At 39.5% G+C, this 25,826-nt stretch overlaps 1 protein-coding gene across 2 annotated transcripts in view; it reads left to right on the forward strand.

The window, feature by feature from the left end:
• Positions 1 to 25,826, forward strand: part of RGS6 (regulator of G protein signaling 6) — a 492,828-nt gene that overhangs the window by 23,542 nt on the left and 443,460 nt on the right. For both annotated transcript variants that reach the window (XM_036258184.1, XM_036258187.1), the window contains exon 2: positions 1,944 to 2,047. In XM_036258184.1, the coding sequence (XP_036114077.1) occupies positions 1,964 to 2,047 (84 nt within the window). In that variant the 5' untranslated portion in view covers positions 1,944 to 1,963. The remainder of the gene's footprint in view (positions 1 to 1,943; positions 2,048 to 25,826) is intronic.

A 25,826-nucleotide genomic window follows, 5' to 3' on the forward strand; every position in this document is an offset into this window, starting at 1 on the left:
CAATAAAATGTTTCCTGGGTTTTCTGTTTTTTTTTTTTTAATTATAATGGCCTTTTCTGTCGAGTGTGATATTTATAAAAGTTTCTTTGATGAAAAGCCTATGAATTTTGTGCAAATAAACCAGGAAGGCTCTCAGATTAGTGATAACATTTGTAGAGGACTTTTATGGCTTTATATGATACTTTCACCCTCAGTTTGCTGGGCCCTTACCTGCGAGACGTCAGTAGAATTCATATTCTGCTGATGAGAGCAGTGCAGAGGAAGGTACCTCGGCACGGTTCTGCGTACATAGCAGGTGTTCAACATGTACACTAGGAAAAAAAATGAACAAAGGAAACCCAACACCCAACAGGTTATTTCACTTACTCAGGCTCACCCAGCAAATACAGTGTCATGCCAAGAACTGCACTTGCTTCTCTGCGCAAACCTTCCACGTGTCATTGTCTCATTGCTCTCTTTTCGAGCATTTTAAAAGATCGAATTAAAAATATCCATTTTTCTTAATTGAGGTGAAAGTCACAAATGCATGAGCTTTTATTTTAAATTGTAATAGCCTCTCTTCTGTCATCACTGCCTTAATCATAGCCCATCTCCTGTGTTCATAACAGTGCTCACAAAGTGAGCCATTTTAAAGCCTGCATTTCAGAGGGACTTAGTCCATTCGCAGGGTTTTACAGCCATCACCTCTATCTAGTCGAAAATGTTTGGATCCTCCCCCAAGGAGACCCATTTAGTCACCCTAATCCCTCCTGACTCCCCAGCTGCTGGGAACTACCAGTCCGCTTTCTGTCTATAGATTTTCCTGTTCTGTATATTTCGTGTCAGTGGAATCTCACAGTGTGTCACAGTCTTGGTCTATGCAGGCTGCCGTACTAGAACACCGTAGCCTAGATAGTTTAGGAACAACAGAAATTTCTCTCTCGTAATCCTAGAGGCTGGGAAGTCCAAGAGCAAGACTTGGGTAGATTTGGTGTCTTGTGAGGGCCTGCTTCCTGGTTCGTAAACGCGCTCTCTGGGGTCTCTTTTATGAGGGCACTCATCACTTCCAATGGTTCTGCCTCCTAGTGCCATTACACTAGGTTAGGATTTCAACATGTGAATTTTGAGGGGCCATAAACATTCCTGCAATTGTAGTGACCCCTCGTGTCTAGCTCCTTTCATTTAACATAGTGCTTTCAAGATTAATTTATGTTGTGGCATGTATCAGTGCTTTATTACTTTTTATGGCCGAATTATATTCCGTTGTAGGGACAGGCCATGTTTTGTTTATCTATCAGTTGATGGACATTGAGCTATTTCCATATTTTGGCAGTTGTGAATAGTGCTGCTATGAACATTCGTGTTTGAGCATTTGTTTGAATACCTGTTTTCAGTTCTTAGGAATGGAATTGCCAGGTTGTATTATATTTCTATGTTTAACTTTGTGAGGAACCAACAAACTGCTTTTCATTTCCTACCAATAATGTATAAGGGCACCAATTTGCCCACATCCTTTTCAATGCTTGTTATTGCTGTAACTTTCCAAGTGGGTACGGAACGGTATCTCCTTGTGGTTTTGATTTGCATTTCCCTGATAAAATATTCATATTTTAATGCATAGAATTAATCATAAAATGAGCTTTGGTAAAAACAAAACAAAACAACAACATCAAAATGAGTGGTTTCATTTGTCTTCAGGAGATTACTTAAGACTGGGTGCACAATTCCGGGCTGAAAAATAAAGAACATGTTGCTTTGGGATTAGAAGGATGTATTTGGACAATAAGATCCCAATCATCCCCTAAGTTTTTAAAATTACTGTTTAAACTAATGAGGCAAAATAAGAAATTACATCATGTTTTGTTTTCATGCCACCCACCAAAAGATACTTAGTTATTTGCATTGCAAAACTCTCTCTATATCATTCTCACGTGTCTCAATGGCCTGTTCGTTTATTTTTGCAGTGTGAGTGAAGACATCCAGGATGGCTCAGGGATCCGGGGATCAAAGAGCAGTGGGGACTGCGGACCCAGAGGACAGTTCTCCAAACATGATAGTCTACCGCAAAGTAAGGCATCTGGTTAACTGCTGAGATGCTGTGTGTGTGTGTGTGTGTTCTGTGTAGGGCTGACCGATGGTTGACAGCTCGATAAATGTTTTCTGCCTGAACTGCCTTGACTGATAAATGAATATCGTTTTCTTCTCATATCCTCTGGTTTTCCGGTTCTCAAATGGAAGGAAGTTAGGTCTTGTCATACTTGGTATTGAATTCTTGGAAAAATATTATGTGATTTTGTTTTCTCTAAACTCAAAGATCACCTAAGCAATACAGACAGAGACATATCCTCCTTTGGTATAAAGGCCTACTGTAACATTTATTAATTGAATGTCCTTTGAACCCGTATTATGTCTAAGAACTGGTTTAGATGCTGTGGAAGATACAGAGGTATGTATGTATTAGATGTTTACAGTTGGTGAGAGAGATAAGATTACACTTATGAAAAACTGTAATACAGTCTAAGTGTTCATTTCCAAAAGAGAAGTGCAGGTAGATGGTTATATATCCCAGAGGAGGGGAGATTACCTCCAGCCTCAGAGGTCAGGGAAGGGCTTTTGGAGGAAATGGTCTTTGAAATCAGTTTCAAAAGATGGGTAAGATTGCTTCTGTGGAAAGAACACTCTAGGTAGTGAAATGTGTTCTGCAAAGTCAAAGAGCTGGAGAAAGCGGACAGCAACCAGAACTGGTTAGCTTGGGCGTAGGGTGAATTGCTAGAAGTAAATGGAGTAAGATTTTGGGAAGACAGGCTGGATGGAGCCAGATTTTACAATGTAGAATTAGAGGCAATTTAATCATGGAAAACTTTTGTGCTGGAAGTTGTAAAATCAGCATCTGTTTGGGATTACGAGTCTTGCCCCCGAGTGGCAAATGCACTGTTATCAGGGTAGAGCGGAGCTCCAGGAGGGCTCTATCTGCATCTATCTAAGAAAAGTAAGGAGGACACTAGTCTGCAGGGAACATGCCCTTCAGAACTGAGCAGGACTGAGCAGAGGGATTAAATAGTCTGAATTAAAAATGAGTTGGAAACTGAATGAATATGGACTAGAGAATCAAAGATAACTGTTGTTGTTGTTGTTTTACCTTGGGTTATAGAAAGACACTGATGTTAATTCAAGTAGAGACATTTGGAAGAATACATTGTAAAGGAAGAAAATACAGCACGTACCTTTTATTTGTGCACATACTGAATTTAAAGAACTCACTATTTCTTCTTCTGTACCTTTTTAATGTTTGTGAAAATTTAACCTAACTATGTTACCTATTAAGGAAAATGAATTAATGTTCATTCATTTTACTAAATATTTGAGTTGCCTTCTGGGTTCTGTGTATTCTGCAAGACTGTGTTGGATCTCTGTTAATCATATGGGCAATGTTGAACTAGATATTTCTGGATGATCAGTTTGGTGATTATTTTTTCTTTCCACGTAAAAATAGAACTCTCAAGCTATTCCTGCTTTGAGTACCATATTCCTTAATTCTTTGCTTTGCAAGAGAATGCTTCGATGACCTGTTTCTAAGGGAGATGCTTATTAACCTGTGGTAAAGAAAAAAATTGTTTAACAGAGCTAGCCAGTTAGTGTATCATACAAAATAATAGGAAGATTTTTATTCATTATTACCTTCTTAAGTGACCCCAAACAGGGAGATCCAAGAGGTTTGGAGTCAGACCTGGGTTCAAGTTGCAACTCTGCTACTTCCTAGAGGTGTGACCTTGAGTCACTTATTTAACTTCTGTGAGCCTCAGTTTCTTCATCTATAAAAAGAAGAAGGATAGCTTGGGAGGAAGGATAGTACCTCGTGGGGTTATTGTGAAGATTCATTTAAATGAAGTACACAAAGCATCTTACATCCTGCTTGGCCTGGAGGTGGTCCATAATGAATGCTTCTTTTTCTTTTATCTTTAGGTCTTGTAGAGACAGTGACACTGGAGAGGAAATAAATTATAAAATGTATAAATGTCGATGTTGTTAATGAGTTGACTGAAGTACATTCATATAGTGAGTTGCTTTTTTTAAAGACACAAGAAAACATTACACATAGATTTAGTTTATTTAAGAGATTGCAAATCAATGGATCATTAAAGATTAATAGGAAATATGAAGGTCATGCAATTCGAACACCTTTCTCCTGGAATGTTTGCTGTTACGTTGAAGGGAAAACTTTCTACAGATTTGTGGGAACTTAATTTTCACTTTTTAGGCAGTAGCAGGGGACTCTTTTTGGTTTAATTTAGAGGCAAAGTTGTGCCCTGGCTGGTTTGGCTCAGCAGTTAGAGCATCGGCCTGCGGTCCAGAGAGACTGGGGTTCAGTTCCCACTAAGGGCACGTACCTTGGTTGCAGTTTGTCCCCGGCCCTGGTTGGGTCATGCACGTGGCAGCCACTCGATGTGTCCCTTTCACATTGATGTTTCTCCCTCTCTCCCCCTCCTACTCTATCCGAACAAAAAATGGAAAAATGTCTTCAGGTGAGGATAAAAAAAAAAAAAAGGTTTAGAAGCAAAGTTGTTAATTGCTGTAGGTCTTCAAAGAAATGACCACTAGTCACTAGTTTTCTATATTGGAAATATGTCTTGCTTCCTCATGACAAATTTGTGGGTAGGGGTATGTATGTGCTCATGCTATTTGACATATTAGTTAATTGCTATAAAAGGGATATTGGATCTGTTTACTCTATTAGAAAGAAGACATACTTATTGCCAGTATGAAATCGTTTCAACCTAGTTAAGATGACTAACTTAAGCCATGGTTGTGTTGGAATCATGGGCTATTCATCCAGTCCTCTACTCTCAGTACCATAGACTGTTGGCTATGGCCGAGACTTACCTACTGCAGGATGCTCTCCTCAAGGTGTAGCTAAAGATTGATCCTTGCAACCAAGGTCAATTCAAACATTTACTATGGACATCCTCTGTGTAACGATTTATTCAAGGTTGTGGCTATAAAACCAGACCTCTACTTAGAGGTCTACAATAAAAATTCACATTTAAAACAACTGTGCAAACAGTGCTTTCACTTTTGTTTTCTTTCTCTTGTGTGTTGTCTCTTTCTCTTGTCAGACATTTTCAGTGTGAAATTTTTGCTTGGACTATGTTGTGTTGATTCAGAGGCTGACATTTAAAAACCCAAATCTAGAGAAAAGGAGCTTTTTGGGTAAACTTCCGAGTAATAAGCAGCATGATTATTCCATAATGTTGTTATGACTTTTAAATGCCATTTGGGGTGGTAACCTTCTGACATATGAGTAATAATGGGTGGGTAAGAGAATACGCTTACTTTTCTTTATATGTTTTCTATGTCATTAACTGTGAGAAGTTGTACTTTCCCAGGTGTGATTTATATATTGACTTGAACAGGCTTTCTAATTTAGTGATTCATCCTTCATATTCACATTTTGGATTGGAGGTGTGTATGAAAAATGCATTGGTCCCATTAAAAATCTATTTAAAAGAAAAGCTTAATTATTCATTAAGTCGCCTGGACCTGTTAACCTTTTTTATATTCCTAGATCCAAAAGATCCTGGGTCATTGAATTGCCCAATATAGTGATATCTGAACCTGGCTGTATATGAGATCATTTATAAAAATTATAAAAATACTGCTCCTTAAAGGACCTCTTCCCCAAACATATTTTCATTTAATAGGTCTGAGGTTTGGGTCCTAGGAATCTGAGTTTTAAAATGTAGTTACCTCAAAAAATTAAAAATGGAACTTCCTTATGACCTAGTGATTCCACTTCTGGGAATATATCTGAAGAAACTCTAAAAACACTAACTCAGAAGAATATATGCACCACTATGTTCACAGCAGCGTTATTTACAATAGCCAAGATTTGGAAGCTACCCAAATGCCAATCAGTATGTGAGTGGATAAAAAAGCTTTGGTACATTTACACAGTGGAATACCACTCCGCCATAAAAAAAGAAGGAAATCTTAACCCTTTGCGACAGCATGGATAGACTTGGAGAGTATTATGCTAAGTGAAATAAGCCAGTCAGAGAAAGACAAGTACCATATGATTTCACTCATATGTGGAGTCTAATGAACAAAATAAAATAACAGACAAAATAGAAACAGACTCATAGGTAGAGACCAGACTGACAGCTATCTGAGGGGAGGGGGTTGTGGGGCTGGGTAAAAAAAAGTGAAGGGATTAAGCAAAAACAACACAATACAACCATAGACACACACACACGCGCGCACACACACACACAATGTTTTCAGGAGACTCTGATACCCAACTAAGTTTAAAATGCACTTATTTAGCATCTTTTACAATATCCAGGTGGAGTACACATTGTAAAGAAATGGGGAAGTTGGTGTTTGGAAGTGGGTTTTTAATTTTTTAATTATCTGTAGATGTCTCAAGATGTAGAAGAACCAGGCTTTTGTCATAGAGTTAAAATTTGGTATTTTAGTAGCTTCATCTTAAAGATTTTCTAGGTCAACACCCTCATGTTATAGGTGAGAAAACTAAAGTATGGAGAGGATGAATAATGCTCAAAGTTGCTCAGCAATTTCCCAAGTAGCCTGCCTGCCCCCCATCAGCATCCTTTCTACCACCCTGTCGTCAACCACAACCAACCACCACCACAGTGTTCCAGCTCAATCAGACACTGGTGTAATTAAGTAGATGAAAATACTGTGCAGCACATCTTTGGTTTTTATACTTAGTCTTGGAGAATTGACTTGGGTTAATCTGAACATTTGTGATGCCAAACCTTCCTTCCACTTGGTAGTACTCTTGAGTAAAGACTTTCTGGAATGTGCACTCTTTTATAAGGAGAACATTTTTTGAGTATGAGTAGGTTACTTTCTGATTTTGTTTGGCCCCTAGTGGTGTTAATAATGTCTCTTGACAAACTTCCAAATAGACTGGTAATTCGATTTGGTAGAACATTGGGCTATTAGATGGTAGGTGGACAGAGATAATTGTAGGTTAATGTGACCCAGGCTTGGGTCAGGAGGTGGTGCAGTGTGGTGAGAGATGCCCGACAGGGAGCTGAGGGCTCTGGATGTCTGGTCCCAGCTCCCACACTACTGCTTCTCTGGATGGGGAACTTTATCTCCCCGGTTCTGTTTCTTATTTTGCCCTCTTCCCTTTCCTCTTTCTTTCTTACCTTCCTTCCCAATTATGAACTACTTCTTGCACACACAGAAAATAATATATTCAGTGTTCACGTAGGTGGAAAGACGCATAATAAAATGAACCCTGTGCACTCATCATCAACTTAATAAATAAAATGGTACCTGGCTTTATTTCCTCCTCTGTAAACTGAGGGGATTAGACTAAATAATGCGCAAATAACCTTACCATAATGATTTCAGTGTTTCATTCTGTGACTTTTTGATCTTTTAGAAGTTGATACCCTTCCCTGATGTCAAAACAATGCTGTGAGACTATGTGTGTGTGTCTTTTCTGGAAATATGTTAGACATTTCTAGGTAACCTAAATTGGATAAAAATTAAACCCAATGTAGACAGGCATCAGAAGAAAAATAATTTAGTTTTAATAATTTAACATTCAACAGTTAAAGTACCTTCTTGGTGGTGACGTGCTTGGTTCAGTAATGGCATTTAAGATATTTTGTTCAGTTATCATTCTGCAGTACTGATTGTATGTTAGAGAACAGCAGCAATAGTCAAATAGTGGCACTGGATACTGGCAGGAATATATAGTGCCACGGATGGAACAGGAGGTTTAGAGGAAGAAGAAAAACGAATGTTCTTGTATGTCAGAGGGGTTGTTAAATAACATGCCATTGCTAGCATCTGGTTATTAACTCCTTTTCTGCTAGAATTTGGGTCTCACCTTTGTGTTGCTCTGATGCCCCAAGTTCAATTTCCCTCATGATCTAGGACCCTAAAGTCCTGCACAGAAATTGGGTTAGGCATACTTTCAGGAAGTAAATGTAGCACTATTTTAGTAACACAGGCAGTGGTATGTGCCAAGAAAGGAAAAATCTAGCCTGGAAGAGGCCAGGGTGGGAGGAAGCTGGGAATAGGGCATTATTCTGGAATTCACAAAAGGCCATTGTAGAGGCAAGCACAACTGAGCCAGGGAACCTGCAGACCCTGGTGACCAAGGCATGATGAAAATGAGAAACTAATCAGCAACTATTATTGAGTGTCATTTGTGTGCTAGACACTGTTAGAGGCTAGGAATGCAATATAAGGGCTATTCCCTGAATGAACCCATAGCCCACTGGGGGCAGAGCTGGGGGTAGACAATTGCAGTACTCTTAAATACCAGCTGCAGGGTCTGGGAGGAGATAAAGGGTCATGAGGTCCATATCAGGAGAGAATGATCATGTCATAGAAGACATCCAGAGGGTATGACATCTGCTTTAATTCTTGAAATATGATTAGAATTAACCTGCCATAAAAGGGGAAACAAGCTGTAGGAGGCAGAAGGACCAGCACATGTAAAGGGACAGAGTTGTGTTGTATACTGAGTTCTGGAAGCTTCAGTGGCTGTTTTCGTGGAGGTGGGTTTCTGTGATGAAGGGTAGAGAAGCGGCTCTGGATGGGTAGAGAGTTTGGAGATTGTACAGGTTGTCTTCCCTTTGCACCTCCACACCTGTGCCTTTGTGGCCTCTGACTTTCAATTTAATTTGGCCACTAGAAGTCTGGGGACAGATGGGAGGGAGGAAGAAGAGCAAAGTCAGGCTATTTCTTCTCAGCAAAGTCTTGCACTGTCTGTGTCCCTTGACTGAAGGTCATTACTCCTGTCAGGGAAGACTGCTCTCCTCTACTGGGTCCTGATACCCCTTTCCCCTACTCATCCTTTTGGGCCTTGGAGTGGTTCCAGTTTGTATTAGTAATCTCTCTACCTGTGACAATTTACCCCCAAACTCAATGGCTTATGCACATTTACATGTCATGATTTCTGTGGGTCAGTAATCCTGGTGCACATTAGGGACAGGGTGTCTTCTGGTTCAGGGTATCTCAACAGGCCACGATCAAGGAGTGGGCAGAACTATTTACAATAGCTAAGATCTGGAAACAGCCCAAGTGTCCATCAGTAGACAAATGGATAAAAAACTGTGGTACATATACACAATGGAGTACTATGCAGCTGTAAGAAAGAAAGATCTCTTATTCTTTTTTTTTTTTATCCTCACCCGAGGACATTTTTCCATTTTTTGTACAGATAGAGTGGGAGGGAGAGAGAGGAAGAGAGAGAGAGAGAAACATCGATGTGAAAGGGACACATCGAGTGGCTGCCACCCACATGACCAACCAGGGCCGGGGACAAACTGCAACCGAAGTACGTGCCCTCAGCGGGAACCGAACCCGGGTCTCTCCTGACCGCAGACGAACGCTCTAACCGCTGAGCCAAACCAGCCAGGGCAGAGCTCTTATTCTTTAAGACGACATGGAGGCACTTGGAAAGTATTATCCTAAGTGAAACAAGCCAAGCAGAAAAAGACAAATACCACACGATCTCACTTATATATGGAATATAATGAACGTAACAGTCTGAGGAATGGCCTCAGTTCCTCACGGACTGTAGGACTCCCAGTTCCTTGCCTCATGTGCCTGTCCCTAGGGCAGCTCACCCGTGGCAGCTTGTTTCATCAGAATGAGCTAGGGAGAGGAGGCAGAGGGGGTGGGGATTGGTAGTGGGAGTCTCACTATTTTCTAGCCTAATATTGGACATAGCATCTCATCCCTTTGTTAGGAGCAAGTCACTAGGTGCATCCCTTGGGGGGTGGGGGGGGGTGGCGCGCGCTGTTTATGCCAGGACATGAGAACAAGAGGTAGAGGTCTCTGTAGGTCACGTCAGAAGCCGTGTACCACACAGTCCTACTTCCTCATGTCAGCTTCCTGAGCAATCCCTTACGGTTCCCTTATACCTTTTGGATCGAAGGACCTTAATACTTGGTCCTTATTGAAATAAACCTTCCTTGAATCATCCTGTATTCTGTGTGCCATCTGTTTACTGATAAGGCTCTGACTCATGCAGGTATTATCCCAAAAGAAAAGATAAATCTTTGAGACCCTGTGTTTCTTCATAAGGAAATTCTCCAGGAAAGGATTTGAAGCAGGACACTCATATGTTCAAAGTGGAGAACAGGCTTGTTGGAGGGACGGTTTAAGTGAAATGGTAGGATTGTAGGCAGGATAGCTTAGTGATTTTTCAGGAAGTCAGGTGCAGAAAAAATGATGGCCAAACCAGTGGCAGTGGTAATGTAGAAGGGATGTGTTTGAGAGGCGGTAGAATCAACAGGACTTGGTTACTGATAAGATGTAAGGGGGATTCTGAAGGTAATGAGAAGGAATCATTAAGGGTCTTTTTACGAGGTTATCTCTGGGAGCTGTTAAAGTTCTCTTGGGTTCAATGAAAAATTGAACCAAATACTAACTGTAGAACTAAATTTGCCTGTCCCTCTCCTCCCTGCATGTAGATAAATCAACCGTGTCATGGAAGGAGCGGGTACTGGACCTGGATATCTGGGCATTTATTGTGGTTGTACCACTGGTTCACGTGTGACTGTGCACAGATTGTTTCTATGTTAAGTCCAGTTCTGTCATTTGCAAAGTGAGAGGTTAACTAGGCTGGTGATCCCAAAAGCACTTCCGGCTCCAACATTCTAGGTCTTTCATTACAAAAATCAAGAAATGAACATTTTATTATCTGTTTATTCTTTCATAGCCTCCTTTGCTTGTTTGCTGTCTTTATAATTGTCTTTAAATAATTAACCCAAGCAAAACTTTAAAAACAGGTAACTCAGTATGTTTAAATCAAGTACATTTTGGTTTTGAACATTTAGGGTTTTCTTTCATTCTTTTCTTTTTTTAACATTAGATACAATTCTCAAGGATGAACTTGAGAAAGTGTTCTGGGTAAATAATTTAATTGTTCAATCTGCATATTAAGATTCTTTTCATTAACTATTTTGAGGGTTTTTTATTGCCTTAGGGGGAAAAAGCTGATCTGTTTTCCTTTTCCCTGAGGATTAGGCTTGCCGGAGGGAAAATTTTCCATCATATTATCTTGGTTGGCAGGAGACAGGAGAACAAGGATGTCCTAGACCAGCAATATCAGTGTCCACAGTTGAAAGGGATGCTATTTTTAGTGTGGAGAATAGCTCAGTGTGGTTTTACGATGCATTTCCATGAGTATAACTTTCTACTTTAAAAAGCCTTTGGTGTGTTTAAGGCTTCATTTTTTTTTTTTTTCTTTTTCATTTCATAGTCTAAGATTTCACATTTTGGCAGACAGTTTACTACTCTAGCTATATCCCGTATCCTTACATGATGGAGACCATGAATGGCTGCAGAGTCCATTTCCCATTCTCAGTAGTTTGAACAAGAAAAACTAAAAGCTGATTGGTATTGGTGACTGGAAAGTGAACGTGTTGAAATTATTGGGGAGTAGGAGTATTATATTTTAAAAATCTGTTAGTTTGCCAATAAAAATCAAAACTGGACATGGACAAATTATTTGGTCAGCTTTTCCACTTCTAATAAGTTATTACATTATGGGAATGAAAAAATATACAAAGATAGAAATACAGTTTCAAACATTCATCCACTCCAAAAGAATATCTATGCCTCTGTGGTTAATAATATCCAAAGATGGAAATAAATCAAATATGTAATGAAAGGGAATTCATTAAATAATTATAGTGGGATAGGAGTCATAATTGGGATGATCCCGCAGTTAGGTTACTGGATTTCTGTTTTAGTAGACCTAATTGTCTTGAAAAAAAAGATGGTTACTGACACCCTGTTATGTGGTCAGATTGAATATTCTTTAGTATTATTTTTTAGTTATCTTTATTGTTGAGAGTGTTACAGACATACTTCCCTTTTCCTCACTGCCCCTCCTCCCGGTTCCCACCCTGCCCAGGCCTTCAGCACCCCGTTGTCTGTGTCCAGGAGCAGTGCCTGTACGCATGTAAGTTCTTCCCACCCTCTGCTCCCCCTGCCCTCTGAGAGTCATCACTGTTCCATGTGAATATTCTTTATTTTAAAAACCCTGTGATTTTACCATTTTTGTTATTTTATTTGCTAAATGTAATGGTTATGTACATTTACTAAAATGATCATTTCCTTGCTCTTTATTATTTTCTGCATTTCTGTGCTTACGTCTGGAATTCTTTTTCTTTAATTTGAAGAACTGCCTTCAGTATTTTCTGTAGTGCAGGTCTGCTGGAGATAAATTCTCTCAGTTTATGTTGGTCTAAAAATGCTCTGTTTCATCTTAATTTTTTGAAGGGTATTTCACATGGCTTTCTTCATCTTCTTTTTTTTTTTCCTTAAAGAAATAAACTAATTTATTGAATACTTACTACATTCACTTTATCTTAATTAGTTCTCCCTCCAACTTGGAGTGTATTATTATTAGCAGTAGTAGTATTCCACGTATCCATTGGAATGCTTTGGACTGTAAGTTCTGGCTCAATCTCAAATGGCTCAGGCAATAAAGACATGGCTCCCTTTACAAGTAGAAGTCAGAAATATGGGGTATTGATCTAGTTCTCAACAGGCTCACTAAGGACCCAAGATCCTTCTGATTCTCAGTTTATGGTCTTCTTATAAGGACACCAGTCACTGGATTTAGGACCCACCCTAATCCAGTCCAATTCAGATCTCATGTTCACATAACTCATTACATCGCAAAGACTCTATTTCCAAATAAGGTCACATACACAGGTACCAGGGGTTAGAACTTCGACGTATCTTTTTGGGGATACAATTTGTCTCAGCCTGAAGCTTGGCGCTCCTTGCAAAAACCCAGTCAACAGGTAGTGTATTGATTGAGCCTTTGCTCCTGGCAGGCCACTGTGCTTTATTCCCCACACGCTGTTGTATGGGGGATAAAAAGTAGTATAGCAAATGGCCCCTGTCCTAGACAACTTTACTGTCTAGTGGCAGAAACCACGAATGATGAATTTGGAGGAAGAAAATAAGCATTTATTGGCTTCCAAGTGTATACCAGACACCGTGCTGGGTGCTGTACATACGCTGCATCATTTAATCATCAGCACAGCTTGTTAGACAGGTGGTGGTCATTCTGTTACAGATGAGGAAACGAGGGTCAGAAGAAGTAAGTAACTAGTATTGGGATTTGAATCTGGGTTTGCTTTATGCTAAAGCCTGTGGATTATTTAAAAAAAGAAACTTACAGAGGAGTAAGAAATTTGAAGAGAAATGACTTGAATTGTGTCTTTAAGAAAGGGTAAGATTTGGCTCAGTAGAAAAGAGCTTAGAAATGATTTTAGGTGATGGGAGTTGTATGACCAAAGGTGTGGTGATAGAAAGCATAACTCTGTAGGGAACCGTATATTTTATTACTGATCTAGGAGTTGTACTTGATGTAATAATAGCCTCATTCTTCATATGGAAACCTGAAGGAAGAAAACACTGCAGCTCTGAAACTCACATGGGAAGATACTGGTAAAGCTGAACTTTCTGCCAACTGATCTTTGTTCTTCCTCTTCTTCTAAAAAATAATTGTTTTCCACTTAAAAAATAGTAATTCATTTCTAAAGATTCAAAGTATGAACTGTAGAAAAAAGATGTCACATATTCCTACCACGCAAATATGATGACAGTTAACATTTTAGTCGGTTTCCTCCCAGTCTTTTAATTCTTATTGGTAATATACTGCATATATAAAATATATACTATGTAATTAATATATAGTAAAGAATGTGTGAACCTAGTGGGTAATCATAGTGTATATACTATTTTATGTTTCTCTATCATACCTGAAGTATTCATCTGTGCCACAATATGTCATCATAATCATAGCTTTGAAGGTTACATAATATTCTAATGTATCGTAATTTAATTATTGTCTCATTTGCTATTAATAGCAAAAGTTAGAATTCCTAGGTCAAAAGGCACAAACAGTCTCAACTTTTGATATATATTGTTTTCTAGAAGGTCAGTATTGTTTCTACATAGATAGGCTGGGCTTCCCTGGGTGGTTGTCAAAATTCAGTGTCATTGACTTACAGGATGAGAGTGAGGGGTTTTCTAACAACCAGAGCCAATGTGCTCTGTACTCCCTACCCCTAAACCGGATCCCCATCCTAGTGTCTGACTAGCTTACAGCATCACTCCTATCTTGAGAACCTCAGTGCTGGGGTGTTCAGAAATTTCCAACATGGAATCTTTCCAAGCCATTGGCTATTCTGTTCTCTATTTGTTTTTCTTAAGCAATAACTAGATCAGAATAACATTTCAACCTCTTTCCACTCCCCACGGCATTTCCCGTGCCTGCACCACTCCTGCCTGCAGTTTAACCATGGGGTTGCTGCTTATATTTTAAAGCTAAATACAAAAGCACAGTTCTGAGAAGCAGCCAAGTTCTGTAGCCAAGTTTGAGGACTAAAACTTTAAAACAGCTCTTCTGTCACACACTTGAGATGGGAGGCAGGCTTTGCTATAAATAAGTCACATTCCATTTCTATCTCATCCCTTGCAGTCCTCTTGGGTAATGCTTTTTGTATATGACTGTAATATTCTCTAACTGCCCACTCACCCCTTTCAACCTTCCATTTCAGATCTCATTTTATTTAAAAGTGCAGTAGCTCTGGGGTTGAGGGACCCTGCACGAGAGAGGAGCAGAACGCCCCTTTCTTTCTACCGACTTCGGTGTCATGAGACAGAGTGGCTGACTTGTTAGAAACTACACTTTCTCTGTAACATTTTTCTGTAGCTGCCTGTATTCGCTTCCTGTGGCCACTGTAACAAATGACCACAAAATTAGTGGCTTGAAACAAAACAAAATTATTCTCTTACAGTTCTGGAGGTCAGAAGTCTAAAATGATTTGGTAAAGCTGCCTTTCTTCTGGAGGCTCTAGGGGAGAGTCCATTTCCTACTTTTCCCCCCAGCTTCTAGGCTTCCCACATTCCTCCGCACATAACCCTGCATCACTCTGACCTCTGCGTCGGTGACCACGTGTCCCGCACTGTCTCTGACCCTCCTGCCTCCCTCTTACAGGGGCCTGTGATTACACAGACCCGTCCAGATGATCCCAGATGAGCTTCCCATCTCAAAACCCTCCATTTAATCACACCTGCAAAATCCCTTTTGCCACGGAAGGCAGCATATTCACAGGTTTGGGGGATTAAGATATGGACATCTTGGGGGGGCAGGGGTGGAATTATTCTGTCTACCACAATGTCTATCTTAGAAAAGGGAAGGACAATTTATTTTAGAATTTTATCTTTTTTTCCATAAGTAGGGAGGGCATGTGCTGAAGGATCGGTTTTCCTTTCCGTTTTGAGATGTGGATGTGTGGCAACCTGAGTGAAGTCTGGGATATCCGTTCGCATTGGCTGAAGTCCATTTGGGGCAGAAGACAGGAGCCTTTCAGTGATGGGCGGTGAGGAACGGGGGTGCCTTAGTTAAGGCCCTTTCGTCCCTCCTCACTGGATGCCCATATTAGGCCCTGCGTGGGGCACAAACTGGTCTGTGTCATTGAGGGGGAATGGCCACGCAGGTACATTCAAAATAAATGAAGTCTCCTTCATTATAGCCCCATTTGTTATAGGACTGTACTGTCGCCAGTTATGTTATATTTTAGAATATATAGCAATTAGGGTACTGAGTAATATAATTAATAAACATGTTCCTTATGGCTTACCAGCCAGTACAATAGAAGACCATGACCTTACTTTTTTATTTAAAAATAATTTTTTTTCTTTATTGATTTTAGAGGGAGGGGGGAGGGAGAGAAAGAGAAACATCGACGAGGAGAACATCGCCCCCACTGGGGATTTGGCCCACACCCTGGGCATGACCAGGAATCGAGCTCCTGGTACATGGGTTGATGCTTAACCACTGAGCCGCACCAGCCGAGCACTTTTTAATTTTTATAAGCAATTAAGACAGAGTGCTGGCCAAATGCATTCCCCTTGTTAGCCTGAGAGGAACGTGAGCCTGCTTTGTTGACTCTCCTGAGGCCTCTCTTTCCACCATTTTTCACGTGTCAGTGAGGAGGGGTGACACACAGTAGCCAGCAAATGGCACACGAGCGATTGTGTTGCTGTGAAACTGTCAAGGAGGAGCATGACCCTGTGCACGAAAATGACTCGAGGCAGATGAGCCCCTCCAAGGAGCTAGTCAAGGAAACAGATGCGAAAGGCTACCTGTCAGTGAGAGAGTGAACTTTCTCTTTGTGAAAGGAATGATTAATAATATTAACTTCACTGCCTTCCTGGGAGGGAGAGGTCAGTAGTTCAAAAAGCAGCGTACTGTCTTCTGTGGCTAATCACATTACACCTTAGGACAGTGATTGGCACACGCCTTACCCTTGGGCTTAACCCGTTTCCATGCCAGGTTTTATATTGCTCCCAAGATAAGGATAGTTTTTGCATTTTTGAAATGGTTGGAAAAAAGTCAAAAGAGAAGCAACATTCTACAACATGTGAAAAGTATGCAGAATTCAAATTTCAGTGTTCATAAATCCAGTTTTATGGAAACACAGCCACACCATTTGTTTACCAGTTGTCTATGGCTACCAATGAGGAGTTGAATAGCTGTCACAGAGATTGACCATATGACCAGCAAAGCCTAAAATATTAATTAACTGGTCCTTTATAGAGATTGTAGGCTCTGCTTTTGGGAAGAGACTAAACAAGCATCTGCAAATACTTGTTGGAACAATATTTCCATAGGAACCAAGACCCGGTGATTCTGCATAATGCTGACTCATTTCCAGGAACCCATAGGGGGTCTAACTGGAGAACGGGTATACAAGATAACTCAAACCGGGGTACATTCACATGCTCTAGATAATGCACAAGTCCTGCCGTTTACTCCTTGAACAAAATGTTTCCTTTACTGAGGGGTCACAGAGTTTATTCCAGTACGTTATTTTGGGTTTGGGTTGTTTGTTTTTTAAATAAAAAAAGAGCATATTGAGCTGCTGGAAGTGTTGAGCTATGTTCCGAAATATCCCAGTAGGATCAGTGCCAGCTACCTACACTTCAGAGGCAGTGTCCAAATGCTCCTCATTGTTCCAAGACCCACTTCATCTAGGCACTGGGCTGGTGCTTGGTACACGATTGCTCATGCTGACAGCACCCCTGGAGAAGTTGCTGCCCCCCTGTGCCCAGGAGGAAAGGGGCTTACTGGGGTGAGCCTGGGTTCCACTGCAAGTGTGCAGCCACTTCATAGACCTTGCCATTTTTACAGGACTTGGAAGAAACAGGCCAACCACCTGGGGAGCTGCTTACTTCTGGCCATTTCTTTAGGTTAGAAGGCCTCTCGGAACCTCGTGTGCAGAATGCTCTGATCGCTGAGTTATAGTAATCAGCGGTAATGTTAACCTCCATCACTTTGGGTTGTTTTTATATCTTTACTGTTGTGAATAATGCTGCAGCAAGCATGGGAGTGCAGGTATCTCTGAGATACTGATTTTGTTCCTTTGGATATGTACTCAGAGTGGGATTGCTGGATCATATGGTAGGTAGTTCTATTCTACATTTTTGAGGAATTTCCAGTTTGTTTTTCATAATGTCTATACCAGTTTATGCTTCCATCAACAGTAAATTGGGTTTCCTTTTCTCCAGATCCTCACCAATACTTGATATTTCTTGTCCTTTTAGTAACAGCACTTCTAACAGGTGTGAGGTGATATCTCATTGTGGTTTTGATTTTTTTTTTTTATCCTCACTCGAGGACATTTTTCCATTTTTTTTTGGTTCAGGTAGAGTGGGGCGGGGGGGGGAGAGGAACAGAGAGAGAGAGAGAAACATCGACGTGAAAGGGACACATCGAGTGGCTGCCACCCGCACGACCCAACCAGGGCCGGGGACAAACTGCAACCGAGGTACATGCCCTTAGCGGGAACCGAACCCGGGTCTCTCAGGACCGCAGGCTGATGCTCTAACCGCTGAGCCAAACCGGCCAGGGCTGTGGTTTTGATTTGTATTCACAGTAGCCAAGATAAGTACACAACCTGCGTTTATCAGTGGATGAATGAATAAAGAAAATTGGTATGTATATACAACAAAATAGTATTCATAAAAAAGAAACTCCTGCCATTTGTGACGACATGGATGAATTGGAGGACATTATGCCAAGTGAAATAAGCCTGACTGAAAAAGACAAATACTATATGATTTCACTTATATGTGGAATCTGAAAAAAGAAATAAATTTGAACTCATAGAACCAGAGAGTAGAGTGGTGGTTGCCAGGGCCTGGTGGTGGTTGAAATGGGGAGACGTTGGTCAAAGGGTACAAACTTCCAGTTATAAGTTGAATAAGTTCTGAGGATCTAATGTACAGCATCGTGACTATAGTTAATAGTATTGTATTGTATACTTGCAAGTTGCTAAGAGAGTTGCTCTTATGCCTTCTTACCACATGGACACACGCAAACAGACACGGACACGACACACAGACACGGACACATGTAACTATATGAGGTGATGCATGTGTTAATTAACTTTATTGTGGCACATGTTTTGCAATGTATACATAGAGCAAATCACCACGCTGTACATTTTAAATATATACAACTTTGTCCATTATACTATAATAACTTCAGAAAAAATAGTAACTTTCATTTGATAGTTCCTTTTAGCACTCCATACCTTTCATATCATGTTCATGAAAGTCCCGAGATACTATTTATCTCTACTTTGTAAATAATAAATAAACTTTGAGGCTCAGAATGGTTAAGAGACTCGTGTAGAGTCCACCAACCTTTAGTGTCAGAGCCAGACCTTTGGACCTGGGGTCTGGTGTTCTGCCCACTGCTTCCCATCACTCCTCCATGAGGCAGGGCCAGGTCATCACCCAGAGAGCCATGTCACGCAGACGGATCTCAGCAGAGGACTGTGCTACAGTGTAGGCATTTGGTATTAGGTCCATGCTAGTGGTGGTCACTAACTAACCTCCAAAGATCAAGTTCACATCCTGGGTGTTTTTTGGCATAACATTATTAAAGTGTGACTGTGTTGAGAACAGGGTCCTGTTGACTCTTTTTCTTCTTCACCACCACAACTGTGGCTTGTGTTTCAGCCCTAAACAAAACAAAACAACATAACCAAAATTAGATTCCCATCCACGTCCCTCTTTCCATATGGCTCCAAATGAGAATGGCATGATGCACATGCTCTGCGGAACTTGTAGGAAAAGGCATTTTCAAAGAAAGCTTGTGTTCTGCGGGACACAGGAATATTCATCACAACTGCTGTTTACAGCTGCACAGTTATTCAGACAGCTCATCTTGGGCAAGTTTTAAACCCGGAAGAGATCATTCTTGAGCACCTTTAACAAGCACTGTACTGGTTTAGCCCCTATTTCTACACGTTCCTTCTCAGTCTTCATCACTGGAGTGGCCTCCTCCACTCACCTGGTGAATCCTTGACTCCCTCTTCTTACGCATGCTGTCCAAGAGGAAGCTCCTGCTCTCTGTACTCTGATTTGGGGATTTTCCAAATTGCTGTCCCCTCTCCAAACTCAAAATGTCTACATCCGGCTGCCATCTGTGAATCCTCCTCATTTACTGCAAACTCAGCAGGTAGAGCCTAACTCCCTGTTGGCCCTCCTGAAACTGTCCTCTCTTTGGGATTCAGTGGTTGGTATAACATAATTCACTCAGCATCTGAGTAAAAAGAACCAAACTTGATTCTCTTTGACAAGAATCATCACTCACCCCTCTATGCCATGTACTATTTTTATTTGTGTGTGTTACATTCTGTGTCTGTTTCCCTGTGATACTGTAAATGCTGGCATCAAGTGGGCAATAAATAAATGTTTGGTTGACAGATCTGTTGATTAGCATTCCTGAAACATATCTTGTTCATCTTTCCCGGGTGAGATTCGGTGCCACATGACTTCTGACACTGGGCAGGTTGGTTAACTCATCTTTGGTGCACAGATTGGTAGTGTCTCTTTAAGCTTTACCAATGTATTTATCTTAAGAATTATTCAGCTTGGCTGCTGTCTAAATCATGTAACAACTGTGCTATCACATTTTTCCCTTTCCCCTCCATTTTCACATTCCTTTCCGTGAGAGAGAACGAGAGGGAACGAAGACAAGAATACAAACCCATATTTCTCTCACCAATTAAAAATACTTTTCCCTTTTGTTTTACTATTAAATGAATGACTTATCCTCTTTCTATGTCACAATTAAAACAGTTTCTTGTCTTCTTAGTTTCTTTACTTTTTTTTCTTCTTGAAGAAATGATTTGTTTACTATAAAAAATCAGAAACTCAAAGAAGGATATACAGGTAAACCCCCCCGCCCCCAACCCAGAGAGCTATATAGTTAACTATTAAAGTCCTACTTCCATACTTTTTTTCTATATACATATTTTAACACAAATGGAGACTTAAATATACTTACTGTTGGGAAACTTCTTTTCACTTAATAGATTGAGAGCGTTTTCCCATGATGGTAAATATTCCTTTAGATCAGGTGTTGGCAAGGTAGTACATGATTTAGGCTTTGTGGGACATAACTGTTTCTTTTTGAACTACTTGACTCTGCTGTTACAGGAAAAAAGCAACCCAGCCAGTATGCAAATGAATGAGCATGACTCTGTTCCAATAAAACTTTATTTACAAAAAATAGGCAGTGAGTCAAATTCGGCTCATGGGCTGAGCTGTAGTTGGCCTAAACTTGCTCTAGAGCAGCATTTTAAATAGCTGAACAGTATTCTACTGTATCAATATGTCATGATTTACTTAACCAATCATTTGATAGCTAATGTTGTTTGAGGCCCTAGGCTGAGCTTGGAACATTGCTGGGTTTGTTTTATTTGCTTTTCCTGCCTACATTCCTGTGATGTGTAGGTGCCATTCCTTCTATTTAAGAGATGAAGAAACTCAAGAACAGGTAGGTTATTTGCCTAAGATTAGATGGTTGGTAAGTAGAATAGATAAAATTTAAATGTTTTATTTTTTGGAAGCCAAGATCTTAACTACTATTATATTTTTATGCACATTGGTGGTCATTTCCTTAGGATCAATTCCTGGAATTAGAACAAGTGCATTTTAAGCCTTTGATCTGTGTTGCCAGGTTGATATGTGTGGCTGTCATAGTGCTCAGGTGATATATGACAGGATTGTATTTCTATCACCCTTACAATATATCAGGAACTCTTTCAAACCTTTGTGATAATACTTCATTGTTTTAAACTACATTAAAAATTATACATGCAGTTGAACATTTACCTTGTGAATATTTCTCATCTGGCTTTCTTCTTAGGTACATTTCTCATTCATGTTCTTTCCCCATTGTTCTATAAGAGCACTTGTCTTTTCCACTGACTAGTTGGAGCCTTTCATATAAGGGACTCCTTTGTAGTTTAAGTTAAAGTTATATTGCTTGTTATGAAAATGGCCCATTTATTTTAAAGAGATATTGTCTTTATGATTGGAGAGAATTAAACAGAAAACGATCTTGTTTTAACATAATGGCACTAGTCAGACTTCTGGAATTAAATAAACAAAGCAATAACAAACAAAACCCCTGTAAGGTAAGAGAGAACTTCTGTTGGGGAACTTGTTTGTCCCTTTAGTTTCTAGCTCTTAAGTCACTAGGATTTGTGTTCTTTAATTGGACTCCTGCTTTGCTGTGGCCATGGCAACACATCTTAGCTGCCATGAACAGCATATACCTTGACAAAATATTTTTTTAGAGACTGGCTTTTAGATGGAATTTATTATCCAATGTATTCTTGGAGAGTCTAGATGAATTAATGGGTGGTAGACCTATAATTATATAATAATAGCAGTAATAGAAATGGTGAAATTAACAGTTACTATCTACTACTATTCACTTACTGTATTCCAGCCATAATGTTAAATACTTTATATTATTTTATTTGATCCTCACAGTAATCTTAGATCATAGATATTCTTATTATTCTTATTTTATATGTGAAGAAACTGAGACACCAAAAGGTTAGGTGGCTTTTTCTGGGCTGTACAGATGGTAAATAGAAGAGCTTGAGGCTGACCCTAATGCTGTACTGTTTGAGTCTTACAGGCTTATTACAGACGGACTTTAGGGGATATGCTTGCTTCAACAGTGGTAGATGGGTGGAAAATATCCTCATTGTCAAAACTGTAATCAGCACTACTAGGCTAAGGCAAAACAAGAATCAATGGGCTATAATGAGTCTGACCCAGGATTGTATAACTTGTGCTCTTATTAAGATGAGAGTTATTACACTTCATTGGATTTAAAGAGCCCAAAGGGTAGCTGTCCCAATATATTCTCTTGGACTTCTCCTGAGGGCCACTGAATTGGAAGAGTATGTCTGATGAGGAAAAGGTAGAGCAGTTATAAGTTTTCTTAGGCAGTAGGACAGAAGAACCACCCTTTTTTCTCCCAACATTATTGAGGTATAATTGCCAAAAATTATATATATATTTTAATATTTAATATGCTATATTAAATATTGAATATATGGTATAAAACATGGTCATTTGTTACATGTATACATTGTGAAATGATTACTACAATCGAGTTAATTGACATTGATTACCTCACATAGTCACCCTTTTTTTTCTTGGTGATTAGAATACTTAGGATCTATTCTCTTAACAAATTTCAAGTATGCAATACAGTATTATTAACTATATTCACTATACTGTACATTAGATCCTCAGAACTTATTTATCTCATAACTGAAAGTTTATACTCCTTGACCAACACCTCCCTATATCCCCTACCCCTCAGCCCTTGGTACCCACCATTTTACTCACTGGTTCTATTGTGAATTCAACTTTTTTTAAAAAAAGATTTCTCATATGAGCAAGATCATATAATATTTGTCTTTCTCTGTTGACTTATTTTACTTAGCATAATGTCCTCCAGGTTCATCTATGTTATTGCAAGTAGCAGAACTTCCTTCCATTTTTATGGCTGACAAGTATTTGTTTTATATGTATATCACATTTTCTTTATCCATTCATCTGTTAACAGACAATTAAGTTGTTTTCATATCTTGGCTATTGTGAATAATGCTTCAGTGAACATGAGAGTGCAGGTATCTCTTTGAGATTCTGATTTCATTTCCTTTGAATATATACCCAGGGGTGGGATTGCTGGATCATATGTGGTTCTATTTTTAATTTTTTGAGGAAGCTCCATAATCTTTTCCATAATGGCTGTAACAATTTACATTCTCACAACAGTGTAAAAGGGTTCCCTTTTCCTTACATCCTCACCAACACTTGGTATATCATGTCTTTTTGATAGCAGACAACCTAACAGGTAGGTGTAAGGTGATATCTCATTATGGTTTTAATATGCAGTTCCGTGATGACTAGTGATGTTCAGCATCTTTTCATGTACCTATTGGCCACTTGTATGTCTTCTTTGGAAAATGTCTATTCAGGTCCTTTACTCACTTTATACAGAAATGATGTTTGCTATTGTGTTGTATAAGTTTCCTATATTTTTTAGATTCTATTAACTTCTTATCAGATATATGGTTTGCAAATATTTTTCTCCTAACTGTAAATCACCTTTCATTTTATTGATTGTTTTTCTTGCTGTACATAAGCTTTTTATTTTGATGTAGTCCCACTTGTTGATTTTTGCTTTTGTTGACTCTGCTTTTGGCATCATATATAAAAATTCATAGCCCAGACAGGTATCAAAGAGCTTTCCCCCTGTGACTTCTAGGAGTTTTATGGTTTCAGCATTTTATATTTAAGTTTTTAATTCATTTTGAGTTAATTTTTTGTGAGTGCTGTAAGGTAAGGATCTAGTATTATTATTAGGATATGGATATTCAGTTTCCCCAGTACCACTTATTAAAGAGACTATACTTTTTCCATTGTGTGGTATTAGTGCCCTTGTCAAAACCATGTATATACATGGGTTTATTTCTGGCCTCTCTATTCTGTTTCACTAGTCATGTGTCTGTTTTTATGCTAATACCATAGTACTTTGATTACTATAGCTTTGAAATATAGTTTGAAATCAGGAAATGTGATGCCTCCAGCTTTGTTTTTTCTCAAAATTGCTTTGGCTATTTCATATGAATTTTAAGATTTCTTTTTAAGCCCTGGCCGGTTTGGCTCAGCAGTTAGAGCATTGGCCTGCGGTTCAGAGAGACCCGGGTTCAGTTCCCATTAGGGGCGCATGCTTCGGTTGCAGTTTGTTCCTGGCCCTGGTTGGGTCATGCGGGTGGCAACCACTCGATGTGTCCCTTTTATGTCAATGTTTCTCTCTCTCTCTCCCTCCCACTCTATAAAATGTCCTTGGGTGAGGATTAAAAAAAAAAAAGATTTCTTTTTAAATTTCTGTGAAAACTGCCATTGGAATTTTGATAGGAATTTTATTTAATCTGTTGATTTCTTTGAGTAGTATAAACATTCTGTTTAGTATAGGCATTTTAACAATATTAATTCTTCAAATCTGTGAACTTGGGATATCTTTCCATGTATTTGTGTCTTCTTCAGTTTCTTTCATCAGTGTCTTACACTTTTCAGTATACAGGTCTTTAGGTCTTCCAATTCCTTGATTAAACTTATTCCTAAGTAGTCTTTTTTTTTTTTTATCCTCATCCGAGGATATTTTTCCATTGATTTTTAGATAAAGTGAGAGGGAGGAAGTGAGAGAGAGAGACAGACAGACAGAGAGAGAGAGAGAGATATCAACAGGTTGCCTCCTGCACAACCCTGACGGGGGCCAGGGATCAAACCTGCAATTGAGGTATGTGCCCTTGACCAGGAATTGAACCCATGACTCTTCAGTCTGCAGGCCAGTGCTGTAACCACTGAGCAAACCCTGTAAGGGCCTAAGTATTCTTTTTGATGTTATTGTAAATTGGATTATTTTCCTAATTTCTCTTTCAAATAGTTTATTTTTAGTGTCTAGAAGTACAACTGATTTTGTACGTTAATTTTGTATCCTGCAACTTTACTGAATTAATTTATTAGTTCAAACAGTTTTTGGTGGAGTCTAACTTAGAGTTTTTTATATATAAGTTCATGTCATCTGCAAATATAGATGATTTTACACTTTCCTTTCCAATTTGGATGCCCTCTGTTTCCTTCTTTCTTCCTTTCTCTCTTCCCTCCTTCTTCTCTCTTTTTTTCTTTCTTTCTTTGCCTTATTGTTCAGGTTAGTACCTCTAGTACTAAGGTGAATCAAAGTGGTAAGAATGGGCATCCTTGTCTTGTTACTGATTTTAGAGAGAATGCTGTCAGATTTTTATTGTTGAGTATGACGTTAGTTGTAGGCTTGTCATATATGACCTTTATAATGTTGAGTACATTCCTATTGTACTTTTGTTGAGAGTTCTTCTCATAAAAGGATGTTGAATTTTGTCAGATGCTTTTAATGCATCTATTGAAATGAGCATATGATTTTTGTTCTTCAGTCTATTGATGTGATGTGTCACATTTGTTGATATTGAACCATCTTTGCATTCCAGAGATAAATCCCTCTTCATTGTGGTGTATGAGCTTTTTAATGTACTATTGAATTTGGTTAGTTAGTATTTTGTTGAGGATTTTTGCATCTATCTTCATCAGGGATATTGACCTACACTTTTTATTCTTTTTTTTTTTTTTATCCTCACCCGAGGATATTTTTCCATTTTTTGTACAGATAGAGTGGGAGGGAGAGAGAGGAAGGGAGAGAGAGTGAGAAACATCGACGTGAAGGGACACATCGAGTGGCTGCCACCCACACGGCCAACCAGGGCCGGGGACAAACCGCAACCGAAGTACGTGCCCTTAGCGGGAACCGAACCCGGGTCTCTCCGGACCCTAGGCCAAACTGGCCAGGGCCCTACACTTTTTATTCTTGTAGTGTCCTTTCTGGCTCTGATATCAGGGTA

The sequence above is a fragment of the Molossus molossus genome, unplaced genomic scaffold (genome assembly GCF_014108415.1).
Source record: "Molossus molossus isolate mMolMol1 unplaced genomic scaffold, mMolMol1.p scaffold_m16_p_1, whole genome shotgun sequence".
NCBI classification, from domain to species: Eukaryota; Metazoa; Chordata; class Mammalia; order Chiroptera; family Molossidae; genus Molossus; species Molossus molossus.